General features: G+C 44.8%; 1 protein-coding gene across 2 annotated transcripts in view; it reads left to right on the top strand.

Annotated features, from left to right (window-relative positions):
* The window catches only part of CACNA2D3 (calcium voltage-gated channel auxiliary subunit alpha2delta 3), a 662,271-nt gene that overhangs the window by 272,213 nt on the left and 373,720 nt on the right, over positions 1 to 16,338 (top strand). For both annotated transcript variants that reach the window (XM_075287892.1, XM_075287891.1), the window contains exon 6: positions 2,746 to 2,908. In XM_075287892.1, coding sequence (XP_075143993.1) covers positions 2,746 to 2,908 — 163 coding nt within the window. The remainder of the gene's footprint in view (positions 1 to 2,745; positions 2,909 to 16,338) is intronic.

The following is a 16,338-nucleotide window of genomic DNA, read 5'->3' as shown; positions in this document are numbered from 1 at the left end:
GATAAGGAAGGGCGAGCAGAACTTCACATTCTCATGGCATCTGTTTTTTTTTGCAGTAGGTCAAAAAGAATCAATATATTTGTCAAAACTATCCCCGCTTATCTCTTACCAGGAAATAGTGTACAAAATGAGCGCACGATCCGTGAGGACACCATGCCCTCTGTGAAAAAGTCATTTGTAGATGTGGAGATGCAACCAAAGTGCAGTAAATATTCAGTTATATCACAGAACGGGCTGAAGACATTAACCATAAATATCCAAAATATCTAAGGAACCCGATCTAAGGGAAATAAAATTGGCATGAATGAGTTTTTTCCTTACAAGCAACCTAGAAAATGGCAGAGGAGAATAGATATCATTTACATAAATAGATGAGTAATTTTGTAAATGACTTATCCTGTACTGATCCTGAATTACATCCTGTCTTTTACTCCAGAGCTGCACTCGCTGTTCTCACTGCATTACTGGTGAAGTCATTATGTACATATATTATGTTACTTATTCTGTACTGATCCTGACGCCAGGTTCATACTAACATTCAGCTATCAATTCTTTGGTTCTGCTTGGGGATCCAAAAAACGAAAACTGTAATAGGGTCTGTCGAGTTTCAGCCCGATTTCTTCCCGAAAAATGCGGAGTGTCCAATTTTTCAAATGGATTCAGGGATGGAATCCCCGAATGGAGAGAAGGTACAGGTGTGAACCAAGCCTTAAATACATCCTGTATTATATACTACTTATCCTGAGTTACATCCTGTATTATAGTCTAGAGAGGGGCTCACTATTCTGCTGGTGGAGTCACTATGTACATACATTACATTACTTCTCCTGTTCTGATCCTAAGTTACATCCTAAATTATGTTCCAGAGCTGCACTCACTATTCTGCTGGTACAGTCACTGTGTACATACATTACATTACTTATCCTGTACTGATCCTGAGTTACATCCTGTATTATACCCAAGAGCTGCGCTCAGTATTCTGCTGGTATAGTCACTATGTACATACATTACATTGCATTACTTATCCTGTACTGATCCTGAGTTACATCCTGTATTATACTCCAGAGCTGCACTCACTATGCTGCTGGTACAGTCACTGTGTACATACATTACATTATTTATCCTGTACTGATTCTGAGTTACATCCTGTATTATACTCCAGAGCTGCACTCACTATTCTGCTGGTACAGTCACTGTGTACATACATTACATTACTTATCCTGTACTGATTCTGAGTTACATCCTGTATTATGCTCCAGAGCTGCGCTCACTATTCTTCTGTGTACATACATTACATTACTGATCCTGAGTTACATCCTGTATTATACTCCAGAGCTGCTCTCACTATTCTATAGGTGCAGTCACTGTGTATACATTTGACTTATTTTGTACTGATCATGTGTTAAATTCTCTCTGCATGTGAAGCTCTGGGTCAGATTGTTCAATCCCCCTACTCCAGTTTTATGGCATAGATGATATTGTGGTATAAATTTGGCACAGTGCCCTCTTCTATGGCAACCGTGTTTCACAATCCCCGTTCCGCTTCTCACATAGTTTTCTGCCTCACTATGTATATACAGTATATTATATTGTCTTATCTTGTACTGATCCTGAGCTACAGTCTGTATTATATTGTAGATTTGCACTCCCTATTGGACTGTTGGAGTCACTGGTATAAATGTCTCACCCCCATCTGTGTTCTGGCAAAAAGTCACATTTTTGCAAATATCTATTTTTGCATCAAAATATGCAACTTTTTGTGTGCATGGTAAGACGAGTATGTCTCCATGGGAGGGCAGTGGTCATGCCCTTCCTCTGGCCGACTATTACTCTAACTTATGCCAGAAACTGAATTAAATTATAGCTGAAATCCACACAAGCTTCTAGCTGGCATAGATTGGAGTTTCTGACACGGCCAGGATTTATTAATAGACATGTGCCTTGTAATATATTATGCTCGAAGGAGGTGAAGACTGGTGCATGAAACACCAGCATTGATAAATCTCCCCCGCTATGTACATAAATTACATTTTCCTGGAGTGATCCTATCATTGCTTTGTGTTGGTTCTGTTTAGAAACAGTCAGCAAGCACCATCAAAAACTCTAGTAGCGCAGGGAACATTTAGTTTTTTCTGCCTTGTTTGTTAGATATACATTGGACCAAGCCAGATCTGCTTTATGCATTTGTTATAAGATGCTCTAGAATTAAGAAGATCTGGCCTTATTAATGTTGGTGCATTTTGTCCGGGGAGGGCGGCATTTTTGCTGACAAGCTGTCCTGGACTGGCTTAGGGTCACCGTCACTGAGTGGTGGGTTGGGGAGGCCCTGTGGACGCAGCACTGCCTGCTAAAGATGCTCGCTCCGGTCGGCCCCGCCCCCTTCCGCTCGGCCCCGTCCCCGGGGAAGGGGGGGTGGCTTTCTGACGTCCGCCTCCGCCTCAGGCGGCAGAAACCCATGGTTCACCCCTGGTTCCCGTACACACAAACTGAAATCTACACTACTTTGTAACTGTTGGAAATTCTCCTATATACTGTATATCTCCTATATATAATCAGTCTATATATAATCAGTAGGGCTCAGTTCTCTGTGCCCCACTGTAATCCCTACTTTTTACCAAAGTGGCAAAAGGGGCAGAAAATGACCAAAAGTCACATTATTTTCCTATAGTTGTTATCATTTGTGTTACCTAGTAAAGATGTTATACACACAGAAGTAATGATTCTTATTGTCTTTCTTCTTCCCAGTATGAATACTTCAATGCAGTCCTCATAAATGAGCGGGACGAAGACGGAAATTTTGTCGAATTGGGAAAAGAGTTTTTGCTTCTACCCAATGACCACTTTAATAACTTACCTGTAAACATCACATTGAGTGATGTCCAAGTGCCAACCAATGTTTACAACAAAGGTAAGTACCTGAACAATGACTATCAAACACCCTGAGTCCCTAGAGGTGCCACCTATTCCAGACTGTCAACTACAAGGCTGAGGACCCACTTTGTAGAAATGCAGCTTTTATTGTTGTGTTTTTTTTTATTCAAAGCCAAGAAAGGCTACACAAGGAATGGGAAATATATAGGGAGTTTTATACTTCTCTGTTCTGCTCAATCTACTCCTGGCTTTAGCTCAAAAAACCGCAACAAAATCTGCTTTAGTCAGTTTTATAAGGCTACGAAGGGCACCTCTTGCTCTTGAGGACCATGTATGTGATGGACAGTCCATTGATTTCAATGAAAACTGTGTAATGCTTCAACAAACCTGTGGAGGTGCTGCAGGGAAATTAAACACTTACTGCCTGAATGAGATCAGATTATTACTGGGGACACCTCTACCTAGTAAGGAGTGGCCAAATCGCACTAATCCTTCAATAACTGCAGAAATATATATATATATATATATATATATATATATATATATATACAGTCCTATGAAAAAGTTTGGGCACCCCTATTAATCTTAATCATTTTTAGTTCTAAATATTTTGGTGTTTGCAACAGCCATTTCAGTTTGATATATCTAATAACTGATGGACACAGTAATATTTCAGGATTGAAATGAGGTTTATTGTACTAACAGAAAATGTGCAATATGCATTAAACCAAAATTTGACCGGTGCAAAAATTTTGGTACCCTTATCATTTTATTGATTTGAATACTCCTAACTACTTTTTACTGACTTACTGAAGCACAAAATTGGTTTTGTAACCTCACTGAGCTTTGAACTTCATAGCCAGGAGTATCCAATCTTGAGAAAAGGTATTTAAGGTGGCCAATTGCAAGTTGTTCTCCTATTTGAATCTCCTCTGAAGAGTGGCATCATGGGCTACTCAAAACAACTCTCAAATTATCTGAAAACAAAGACTGTTCAACATAGTTGTTCATGGGAAGGATACAAAAAGTTGTCTCAGAGATTTAACCCTTCAGTTTCCACTATGAGGAACATAGTAAGGAAATGGAAGACCACAGGGACAGTTCTTGTTAAGCCCAGAAGTGGCAGGCCAAGAAAAATATCAGAAAGGCAGAGAAGAAGAATGGTGAGAACAGTCAAGGACAATCCAAAGACCACCTCCAAAGAGCTGCAGCATCATCTTGCTGCAGATGGTGTCACTGTGCATCAGTCAGCAATACAGCGCACTTTGCACAAGGAGAAGCTGTATGGGAGACTGATGAGAAAGAAGCTGTTTCTGCAAGCACGCCACAAACAGAGTCGCCTGAGGTATGAAAAAGCACATTTGGACAAGCCAGCTTCATTTTGGAAGAAGGTCCTGTGGACTGATGAAACAAAGATTGAGTTGTTTGGTCATACAAAAGGTGTTATGCACAGCGTCCAAAAAAAAAACAGCATTCCAAGAAAAACACTTGCTACCCACTGTAAAATTTGGTGGAGGTTCCATCATGCTTTGGGGCTGTGTGGCCAATGCCGTAATCGGGAATCTTGATAAAGTTGAGGGTCGCATGGATTCCACTCAGTATCAGCAGATTCTTGGGAATAATGTTCAAAAATCAGTGACGGAGTTGAAGTTACGCCGGGGATGGATATTTCAGAAAGACAATGATCCAAAACACTGCTCCAAATCGACTCAGGCATTCATGCAGAGGAACAATGACAATGTTCTGGAATGGCCATCCCAGTCCCCAGACCTGAATATCATTGAACATCTGTGGGATCATTTGAGAGCGGGCTGTCCATGCTCGGCGACCATCAAACTTAACTGAACTTGAATTGTTTTGTAAAGAGGAATGGTCCAAAATACCTTCATCCAGGATCCAGGAACTGATTAAAAGCTACAGGAGGCGACTAGAGGCTGTTATCTTTGCAAAAGGAGGATCTACTAAATATTAATGTCACTTTTCTGTTGAGGTGCCCATACTTTTGCACCAGTCAAATTTTGGTTTAATGCATATTGTACATTTTCTGTTAGTACAATAAACCTCATTTCAATCCTGAAATATTACTGTGTCCATCAGTTATTAGATATATCAAACTGAAATGGCTGTTGCAAACACCAAAATATTTAGAACTAAAAATGATTAAGATTAATAGGGGTGCCCAAACTTTTTCATAGGACTATATATATATATATATATATATATATATATATATATATATATGTAACCCTTGAAATTATTAGATTGTCTGTTACCATGGAGATGCATAGATAGGAGTATGAGCTGTAAACACAAAATAGTAGAAGATTTTGAATTTAAATCGTTTTGTAAAGTTGCTCAATTATGTATTGAAATTGGCGTTCCCTCACTTATTATTCACAGTACAGGTGATAAGTGGTTAATCTGTGGGGGTCCCACCACAGGAGCCCCCACTAATTGTGTACAGATGCAGCAATCAGTTCATTCAAATACAAGACCCTGCTCTGATCGGTAGATGTCCAAGTAACGGGATCTCCAATGATCAGCTACTTCCAGTATCCTGTTATATTGTATGTGATAAGTTGTGATTTTCAGATGTACGGATGAACCTTCTCTTTAAAGCCGTAAAGATTAGAGATGAGCGAACAGTGTTCTATCGAACTTATGTTCGATCGGATATTAGGCTGTTCGGCATGTTCGAATCGAATCGAACACCGCGTGGTAAAGTGCGCCATTACTCGATTCCCCTCCCACCTTCCCTGGCGCCTTTTTTGCTCCAATAACAGCGCAAGGTAGGTGGGACAGGAACTACGACACCGGTGACGTTGAAAAAAGTAGGCAAAACCCATTGGCTGCCGAAAACATGTGACCTCGAATTTAAAAGAACAGCGACGCCCAGCTTCGCGTCATTCTGAGCTTGCAATTCACCGAGGACGGAGGTTTCCGTCCAGCTAGCTAGGGCTTAGATTCTGGGTAGGCAGGGACAGGCTAGGATAGGAAGGAGAAGACAACCAACAGCTCTTATAAGAGCTAAATTCCAGGGAGAAGCTTGTCAGTGTAACGTGGCACTGACGGGCTCAATCGCCGCAACCCAGCTTTCCGCGGATCCTGAATGGAATACACTGACAGTGTATTCCCGTATACCCGATATATACCCCCGATACCCGTTCCAACGGTGTGCCCCCCCACCTTCACCCCAGAAATACCCTGCAAGTCCCCTAGCAATAGAATTGGGGCTATATACACCCACTATTTTTGCTACTGGTATATAGTGCCATTGTCTGACTGGGAATTCAAAGAATATATTGGGGTTACGTGCACCCACAATTTTTGCTACTGGTATATAGTGCCATTGTCTCACTGGGAATTCAAAGAATATATTGGGCTTACATATAACTTCAATTCCAGGGAGAAGCTTGTCAGTGTAACGTGGCACTGACGGGCTCAATCGCCGCAACCCAGCTTTCCCAGGATCCTGAATGGAACACACTGACAGTGTATTCCCGTATACCCCATATATACACCCCAAATCCCCGTTCCAACGGTGTGCCCCCCCACCTTCACCTCAGAAATACCCTGCAAGTCCCCTAGCAATAGAATTGGAGCTATATACACCCACTATTTTTGCTACTGGTATATAGTGCCATTGTCTGACTGGGAATTCAAAGAATATATTGGGGTTACGTGCACCCACAATTTTTGCTACTGGTATATAGTGCCATTGTCTCACTGGGAATTCAAAGAATATATTGGGGTTACGTGCACCCACAATTTTTGCTACTGGTATATAGTGCCATTGTCTGACTGGGAATTCAAAGAATATATTGGGGTTACAAATACCCTCATTTCTTGCTACTGGTATATAGTGCCATTGTCTGACTGGGAATTCAAAGAATATATTGGGGTTACAAATACCCTCATTTCTTGCTACTGGTATATAGTGCCATTGTCTGACTGGGAATTCAAAGAATATATTGGGGTTACAAATACCCTCATTTCTTGCTACTGCCATATAGTGCCAGTTTCTGACTGGTAATTCAAAGAATATATTGGGGTTACGTGCACCCACAATTTTTGCTACTGGTATATAGTGCCATTGTCTGACTGGGAATTCAAAGAATATATTGGGGTTACAAATACCCTCATTTCTTGCTACTGCCATATAGTGCCAGTTTCTGACTGGTAATTCAAAGAATATATTGGGGTTACGTGCACCCACAATTTTTGCTACTGGTATATAGTGCCATTGTCTGACTGGGAATTCAAAGAATATATTGGGGTTACAAATACCCTCATTTCTTGCTACTGGTATATAGTGCCATTGTCTGACTGGGAATTCAAAGAATATATTGGGGTTACAAATACCCTCATTTCTTGCTACTGGTATATAGTGCCATTGTCTGACTGGGAATTCAAAGAATATATTGGGGTTACAAATACCCTCATTTCTTGCTACTGCCATATAGTGCCAGTTTCTGACTGGTAATTCAAAGAATATATTGGGGTTACGTGCACCCACAATTTTTGCTACTGGTATATAGTGCCATTGTCTGACTGGGAATTCAAAGAATATATTGGGGTTACAAATACCCTCATTTCTTGCTACTGCCATATAGTGCCAGTTTCTGACTGGTAATTCAAAGAATATATTGGGGTTACGTGCACCCACAATTTTTGCTACTGGTATATAGTGCCATTGTCTGACTGGGAATTCAAAGAATATATTGGGGTTACAAATACCCTCATTTCTTGCTACTGGTATATAGTGCCATTGTCTGACTGGGAATTCAAAGAATATATTGGGGTTACAAATACCCTCATTTCTTGCTACTGCCATATAGTGCCAGTTTCTGACTGGTAATTCAAAGAATATATTGGGGTTACGTGCACCCACAATTTTTGCTACTGGTATATAGTGCCAATTTCTAACTGGGAATTCAAAATGCGCAAGGCTCCCGGAAAGGGACGTGGACGAGGCCGTGGGCGAGGTCGGGGGAATGGTTCTGGGGAGCAAGGTAGCAGTGAAGCCACAGGGCGTCCCGTGCCTACTCCTGTGGGGCAGCAAGCATTGCGCCACTCCACAGTGCCAGGGTTGCTTGCCACATTAACTAAACTGCAGGATACAAACCTTAGTAGGCCCGAGAACCAGGAACAGGTCTTGCAATGGCTGTCAGAGAACGCTTACAGCACATTGTCGAGCAGCCAGTCAGACTCTGCCTCCTCTCCTCCTATTACCCAACAGTCTTGTCCTCCTTCCTCCCAAAATTCCCAAGCTTCACAGAACAATAACCCCAACTGTCCCTGCTCCCCAGAGCTGTTCTCCGCTCCTTTCATTGTCCCTCAACCTGCCTCTCCACGTCACGATTCCACGAACCTAACAGAGGAGCATCTGTGTCCAGATGCTCAAACACTAGAGTCTCCTCCATCTCCGTTCGATTTGGTGGTGGATGACCAGCAACCCACCCTCATCGACGATGATGTGACGCAGTTGCTGTCAGGGCATCCAGTTGACCGGCGCATTGTGCGGGAGGAGGAGATGAGACAGGAGTTGGAAGAGGAAGTGGTGGATGATGAGGACACTGACCCGACCTGGACAGGGGGGATGTCAAGCGGGGAAAGTAGTGTGGATGTTGAGGCAGGTGCAGCACCAAAAAGGGTAGCTAGAGGCAGAGGTCAGCAGCTTAGGCGAAGCCAGGCCACACCCGGAATCTCCCAAAATGTTCCAGTTCGTACCCAGCCCCGAAAAACTCCCACCTCGAGGGCACGTTTCTCGAAGGTGTGGAGTTTTTTCAAGGAATGCGCCGAGGACAGATATAGTGTTGTCTGCACAATTTGCCTCTCGAAATTGATTAGGGGCTCTGAGAAGAGCAACCTGTCCACCACTTCAATGCGCCGTCATTTGGAATCCAAGCACTGGAATCAGTGGCAGGCAGCAACGGCAGGACAAAGGCCGCCTGCCGTTCACGCCACTGCCACTGCCTCTGCCACTGCCTCTGCCTCTGCCACTGCCTCTGCTGACTGTGCTGGCGATGCACTCCAGAGGACGAGCCAGGACATCACTTCATCTGCCTCCGCCACTTTGTTGACTTCTCCCTCATCCTCCCCTGTTCCTGTCTTATCTCCTTCTCCTGCACCATCAAAGGCACCATCAGGCGCTTCTTTACAACAACCCACCATCTCTCAGACATTGGAGCGGCGGCAGAAATACACTGCTAACCACCCACACGCGCAAGCCTTGAACGCCAACATCGCTAAACTGCTGGCCCAGGAGATGTTGGCGTTCCGGCTTGTTGAAACTCCCGCCTTCCTGGACCTGATGGCAACTGCGGCACCTCGCTATGCCGTCCCTAGCCGTCACTACTTCTCCCGGTGTGCCGTCCCCGCCTTGCACCAGCACGTGTCACTCAACATCAGGCGGGCCCTTAGTTCCGCGCTTTGCACAAAGGTCCACTTGACCACCGACGCGTGGACAAGTGCATGCGGACAGGGACGCTACATTTCACTGACGGCACACTGGGTGAATGTAGTTGAGGCTGGGACTGCTTCCCAAACTGGCCCGGTGTACCTCGTCTCCCCGCCTAACATTCCTGGCAGGGACACGAGAAGAACACCCCCCTCCTCCTCCTCCTCTACCGCCTCCTCCTCCGCCACCGCCTCCTCCTCCGCCACCGCCTCCTCCTCCGCTGTTAGATTGACCCCAGCTGCGAGTGGGAAACGTTGCAGCACTGGCGTTGGTAGACGTCAGCAGGCTGTGCTGAAGCTGATCAGCTTGGGGGACAGACAGCACACTGCCTCCGAGGTGAGGGATGCCCTCCTCGATGAGACGGCAATATGGTTTGAGCCGCTGCACCTGGGCCCAGGCATGGTCGTTTGTGATAGCGGCCGGAACCTGGTAACAGCTCTGGAGCTTGCCGGACTCCAACATGTTCCATGCCTGGCCCACGTCTTCAACCTAGTGGTGCATCGTTTCCTAAAGAGCTACCCCAATGTTCCAGAGCTACTGGTGAAAGTGCGGCGCATGTGCGCCCACTTTCGCAAGTCGACAGTAGCCGCTGCTAGCTTAAAATCTCTCCAGCAATGCCTGCATGTGCCACAACACCGGCTTTTGTGCGACGTCCCCACACGCTGGAACTCAACGTTTCAGATGTTGAATAGAGTGGTTGAGCAGCAGAGACCTTTGATGGAATACCAGCTACAAAACCCTAGGGTGCCACAAAGTCAGCTGCCTCAGTTTCGCATCCATGAGTGGCCATGGATGAGAGACCTTTGTGACATCCTACGGGTCTTTGAGGAGTCCACAAGGAGGGTGAGCTCTGAGGATGCGATGGTGAGCCTTACAATCCCGCTCTTGTGTGTTCTGAGAGAATCCCTGATTGACATCAGGGATAACTCAGATCAAACAGAGGAGTTAGGGATAGCATCCGATCCGTCACAGCTGGAGAGTAGGTCCACACATCTGTCCGCTTCACTGCGTTTAATGGAGGAGGAGGAGGAGGAGGAGGAGGAGGAGGAAGAAGAGTTGTCCGATGATGTGATGGTGATAGAGGAGGCTTCCGGGCAACTTCGAATCGTCCCATTGTTGCAGCGCGGATGGGTAGACATGGAGGATGAGGAGGAAATGGAGATTGAACTTTCCGGTGGGGCCAGAGGAGTCATGCCAACTAACACTGTGGCAGACATGGCTGAGTTCATGTTGGGGTGCTTTACAACCGACAAGCGTATTGTCAAAATCATGGAGGACAACCAGTACTGGATCTTTGCTATCCTTGACCCCCGGTAGAAAAACAACATCTCGTCTTTTATTCCGGTAGAGGGGAGGGCCAATCGCATCAATGCTTGCCACAGGCAATTGGTGCAGAATATGATGGAGATGTTTCCAGCATGTGACGTTGGCGGCAGGGAAGGCAGTTCCTCCATTAGGCAACCAAGTTCTCACCGGTCCACACAAACGAGGGGCACACTGTCTAAGGTCTGGGACACCTTGATGGCACCCCCTCGCCAAAGTGCCGCCACGGAGGGTCCTAGTGTCACCAGGCGTGAGAAGTATAGGCGCATGTTGCGGGAATACCTTTCCGACCACAGCCCTGTCCTCTCCGACCCCTCTGCGCCCTACACGTATTGGGTGTCAAAGTTGGACCTGTGGCTTGAACTTGCCCTATATGCCTTGGAGGTGCTGTCCTGTCCTGCCGCCAGCGTCCTATCTGAGAGGGTGTTCAGTGCAGCCGGTGGCATCATCACTGACAAGCGCACCCGTCTGTCAGCTGAGAGTGCCGACCGGCTCACTTTGATAAAAATGAACCACCACTGGATAGAGCCTTCATTTTTGTGCCCCCCTGTGTAAAGCACCCCAACATGAAACTCCATGTCTGTACTCAACCTCTCCAATTCCTCCGCATCCTCATACTCATCCACCATAAGCGTTGCACAATTCTGCTAATACTAGGCTCCCTCCACTCTGATTTCCCACAACTCTGTTGGTTAGAGGCTCCCTCCACCCTGATTTCCACCAACTCTGCTGGTTAGAGGCTCCCTCCACCCTGCTTTCCCACAACTCTGCTGGTTAGAGGCTCCCTCCACCCTGCTTTCCCACAACTCTGCTGGTTAGAGGCTCCCTCCACCCTGCTTTCCCACAACTCTGCTGGTTAGAGGCTCCCTCCACCCTGATTTCCACCAACTCTGCTGGTTAGAGGCTCCCTCCACCCTGATTTCCACCAACTCTGCTGGTTAGAGGCTCCCTCCACCATGAATTGGTCCAAACTGGGCTGTTTAGAGGCTCCCTCCACCATGAATTGGTCCAAACTGGGGTTTTTAGAGGCTCCCTCCACCATGAATTGGTCCAAACTGGGGTTTTTAGAGGCTCCCTCCACCATGAGTTGGTCCAAACTGGGGTTTTTAGAGGCTCCCTCCACCATGAATTTGCCCAAACTGGGCTGTTTAGAGGCTCCCTCCACCATGAATTTGCCCAAACTGGGCTGTTTAGAGGCTCCCTCCACCATGAATTGGTCCAAACTGGGGTTTTTAGAGGCTCCCTCCACCATGAATTGGTCCAAACTGGGCTGTTTAGAGGCTCCCTCCACCATGAATTGGTCCAAACTGGGGTTTTTAGAGGCTCCCTCCACCATGAATTGGTCCAAACTGGCCTGTTTAGAGGCTCCCTCCTCCATGAATTGGTCCAAACTGGGGTTTTTAGAGGCTCCCTCCACCATGAATTTGCCCAAACTCTGCTGGTTAGAGGCTCAATCCACCCTGATTTTCAAAACAAATGTTGGTGCCAACCTCAACTTACTACAAGGGCCAAATTCACTGCTGGTGACAAGCTCTCCTCTCTGCAAGTGCCAAATACACATGTTTCAAGGTGTTTTCCTACTGTCAGAGAGGTGGTATTGAGTGTGTAAAGTGTGTAGTTGTTAGGCTGTGATGTTGGGGTAATAGAGGGTCTTTGGTGTGTTAGATGCCCCCAGACATGCTTCCCCTGCTGTCCCAGTGTCATTCCAGAGGTGTTGGCATCATTTCCTGGGGTGTCATAGTGGACTTGGTGACCCTCCAGACACGGATTTGGGTTTCCCCCTTAACGAGTATCTGTTCCCCATAGACTATAATGGGGTTCGAAACCCGTTCGAACACACGAACATTGAGCGGCTGTTCGAATCGAATTTCGAACCTCGAACATTTTAGTGTTCGCTCATCTCTAGTAAAGATATCTCTTTAAAAGAACTTGTTCATGTCACTACCTTACAATGAGATGTCACGGAGCACACTACAAGCTCAGACAGCGCTCTGTGTAATCTCTAGTCACATCCTGTGACCGCCATTGGGGTGTCAATGGGAATTACCTTTGGGACACGGATACTTTTATGTTACAACAAACTTTCCAGCTTTGCTTCTACAAAAATAAATCTGTTTTAATCTAATACTTGTTTTTTTATATTAATTGTCTCCCGGGTCTCGTGGGATTCTCTGCATTGCTCTCGTCGCCCATATTTGCATTAAATAGCAATGAAATCAGACTTCAATTATTCATAAAGGATGAAAACTCTGATATAATCTCTACAAGACTGAATGTGATAACGTTATCCTAACGCTGAGCCCTGTTTACTAACCATAAATCATATATGTTAGGAGGAAAGCGCCATCTACAGCTTGGGAGACATAATTGCATATGAAATTCTGAAAGCTACACTTGACATCTTTGGGTAAAAACTGTAACAGACACCGGATTAGGAATTGTGTGCCAGTTCTAGTACTTGTTACATAATAGGGGGTCTGCTGAGCCCCTCAGACATTGTCCTTGCCACCTCTGCACTGACTATAATCTGCTACTCTCTCATATACTTCAATACGTTTCTGCAAGTTTCAGTATCAGTAACTGCTGTCTCTGAATGAAAAATTTTACTTTTTATCTGCAGAGGCTGAAATAATTAAAGGGGATTTCTGCCATTAAAATATTGATGTCCTATCTTTAGGTTAGGTCATCAATCTCAGATCTGCAGAGAATCTTACACCTGGCACCCCCACCGATCAGCTGCTTCCACTTCTCAGGCCAGTGACTTCACAAGAATTTTTTGCAGCTCAGTTTTATTCAAATGATTGCAATACCAAGCACAGCCACTATACAGTGTATGGCAGTGTTGTGTTTCTTATGCAGAGAATAAGCTCTTCAACAGGTTAATGGTGGGTGCTTGGTGTTAGACCGTACCCTTATTGATGACCTATACTAAGGATAGGGTATCAATCTTATTAATCCTTAAAAATCCCCTGAAAGGAATTGTCCAGATTAGAAACCTTATTTTTGTAGTTACTGACATTGTTAAATTGGTTTTGAATAGAGATGAGCAAATAGTATTCAAAACTAGAGTTTCGAATACCTCACTCCCATAGGAATGTATGGGAGCAACCGTACAGCAAGGGGTTACAGCAGGGCTGGCCGCTTAACCCCTTGTTGTACGGCCGCTCCCATGCATTCCTATGGGAGTGAAGTATTCGAAACTCTAGTTTCGAATACTATTCGCTCATTTCTACTTTTGAATATAATATGTGTAACTTTTATTGGGTGAAGTTTACAGAAAATAACATTTTTAGGGATAATAGGACAAACAGAATGTGTAACGGACCACAAAAAATATAGGCTGTAGCCCCATTAACATGCCATAGCCCCTTTGTACCTTATTCCATTTACAGGTGAAATTTTTTTTTAGAAAATAATGCTGCATACTGTGCTATCTTACCCAGTAAAATGCCAGGCTCCATATGCTGCACTCCTCTGTATTCTACACATTACTGCTTCACAGTATAATAGCCCCTCAGTGTCACCAGAACAGAATACAAATACCCCTTTAATGGCCCCATATAGTAAATGTCCAATTAGTGGCCCAAGTACCATATGTCCCTTTAGTGGCCCTATGTAGTATATGTAACTTTAGTGGCCCCATATAGTATATGTTCCTTTAGTGGCCCTATGTAGTATATGTCCTGTTAGTGGCCCACATAGTATATATCCAATTAGTGGCCCCACGTACCATATGTCCCTTTAGTGGCCCTATGTAGTATATGTAACTTTAGTGTCCCCATATAGTATATGATCCTTTAGTGGCCCTACTTAGTATATGTAGTGTTGTAGTGAGGATGCAGGTCTTCTGGAATAAGTCCACTATGAGATGGTTACTCTTGTAGATCAGAACACTTTATTCCATGCTCCATCATGGCTCCCTGTATAACAACTCCTCCCCCTAAGCTCAGCTCCTCCTCCATTACTACCTCACTGTTGCTAGGCAGACAAAGCAGAATAAGTAATCAGAACAGAACATACAGAACATACTTATAACAACATCACATCTCTCCCCTTCTTATAAAAAAAATAAAATAAAATGCAAACATTATGAATGGACAATAAATAAAAGGTCCGAACTGAAAAGAAAATTTTACTGCAGAACATAGTCCCTGAGGTGCATTGGTGGCCTTCGACTCATCCTTGTCGGGTAGCGTTGAGACATCTCGTTATTAGAAACAGTCTGTGAATTTTCGGAGGTGTCTCTTGTTGGTGTTGCTGAACCAGTTGTACCTGGTGAAACTTCCTCATCATCTGTCTCCTCTGCACTTGCTCCTGGATTGTAGTCACGAAGCTTTTTAAAATGGGAGATATTTCGTGTCACTTGATGACCCTGGCGTTGAGCAGTAACCATGGTACCTTTAACGTGTGTGATTTGAAAGGGTTCTGGATGATAAGGGGATGATAACTTGTCACTGGGTCTCACCCTTTTAACAAGGACCCAGTCTCCCACGTCCAGCTGTTTGAAGCGACAACTTCTCTTATCTGCATATCTTTTCATCCTGCCTTTGGCAAGGGAATCATTGAGGACCAATGGAGTCTGGACGTGAACTACTGGGATGTTTGGAAGCTTAATGCGCAAAGGCCTGCCGAAAAGCAGTAGAGTAGTAGAGTGTGGGGTGGCTCTGTACTGTCTAAGGAACCTGTACAATTCTTGCTGCAAATCCTTGTGTTCCATGGTAGCAATCCGAAGAGTTTTGTTGATTGATTGCATGAAGCGCTCCACTTCACCATTGGCTTGAGGCCAGTAAGGAGTTATTTTCCTGTGGTTAAAACCAAGATAAGTTGCAAAAGACTGAAAATCTGCACTATTGAAAGGTGGCCCATTGTCAGTCTTCACTGTTTCAGGTATGCCATATGCAGAAAAGATTTTGTCCAGTTTTGGTATGACAGCTCTTGCAGAGGTGGTGGAAACGGGTTCAATGACTGGAAACCTAGAAAAATCATCTATGACAACCAGTATATAGGAATGATCTGGCAAAGTGCAGAAATCAACACTCACAACAGTCCATGGATTGTCTGGCAGAGGTGTCATTTGTACTGGTGCTTGGCTATGGTCCACCGTAGTTGCTTGGCAAGGTATACATGTGGCAATAAGTGCTTCCACTTGTTTATCTAGTCCAGGAAACCATACTTTCTCCCTAAGTAATTGCTTTGTTTTAACTATACCTTGATGGGCCTCATGGGCCAGATCGATCACTCTACTCTGAAGTTTCTGAGGAATGACCAGGCGGTTGTCACGTAGTAGTATGTTTGAGTCAGATACAGAAAGAGAGTGTCTTGCATTAAAGAAGGCCTGCAAATATGCTGTTTGGCCCTGCGGTTGAATACGAGTCTCAGCTAGAAAAGAGTTCCAGTTCTTAGACCGAACAGTGTCAATTACCAACTGAAGTTGGGGATCAGAATCCACCACATGTTTAATTTCTTCGAGGGTCATTGCTTTTGGCACAGAGTGTGTAACAATGAAATTTACATGCTCCTCAGCTAAGACAGTGGCAGGCAAGTCATCTTTGGTAGACTGTGGTGAAGGGTGTCTTGAAAAATAGTCTGCAGGGTTCCCAGCTCCTGCCTCATATCTCAAGTGAAAGCGATAGTTCTGCAGGCGGAGTAGCCAGCGTTCAAGTCGTGGGGGTGGCTTTGATGAA

Source organism: Leptodactylus fuscus, chromosome 9 (genome assembly GCF_031893055.1).
Source record: "Leptodactylus fuscus isolate aLepFus1 chromosome 9, aLepFus1.hap2, whole genome shotgun sequence".
Lineage (NCBI taxonomy): Eukaryota > Metazoa > Chordata > Amphibia > Anura > Leptodactylidae > Leptodactylus > Leptodactylus fuscus.
The sequence above is the reverse complement of the archived record's forward strand: the minus strand, read 5'-3'. Positions and strand labels throughout refer to the sequence as shown.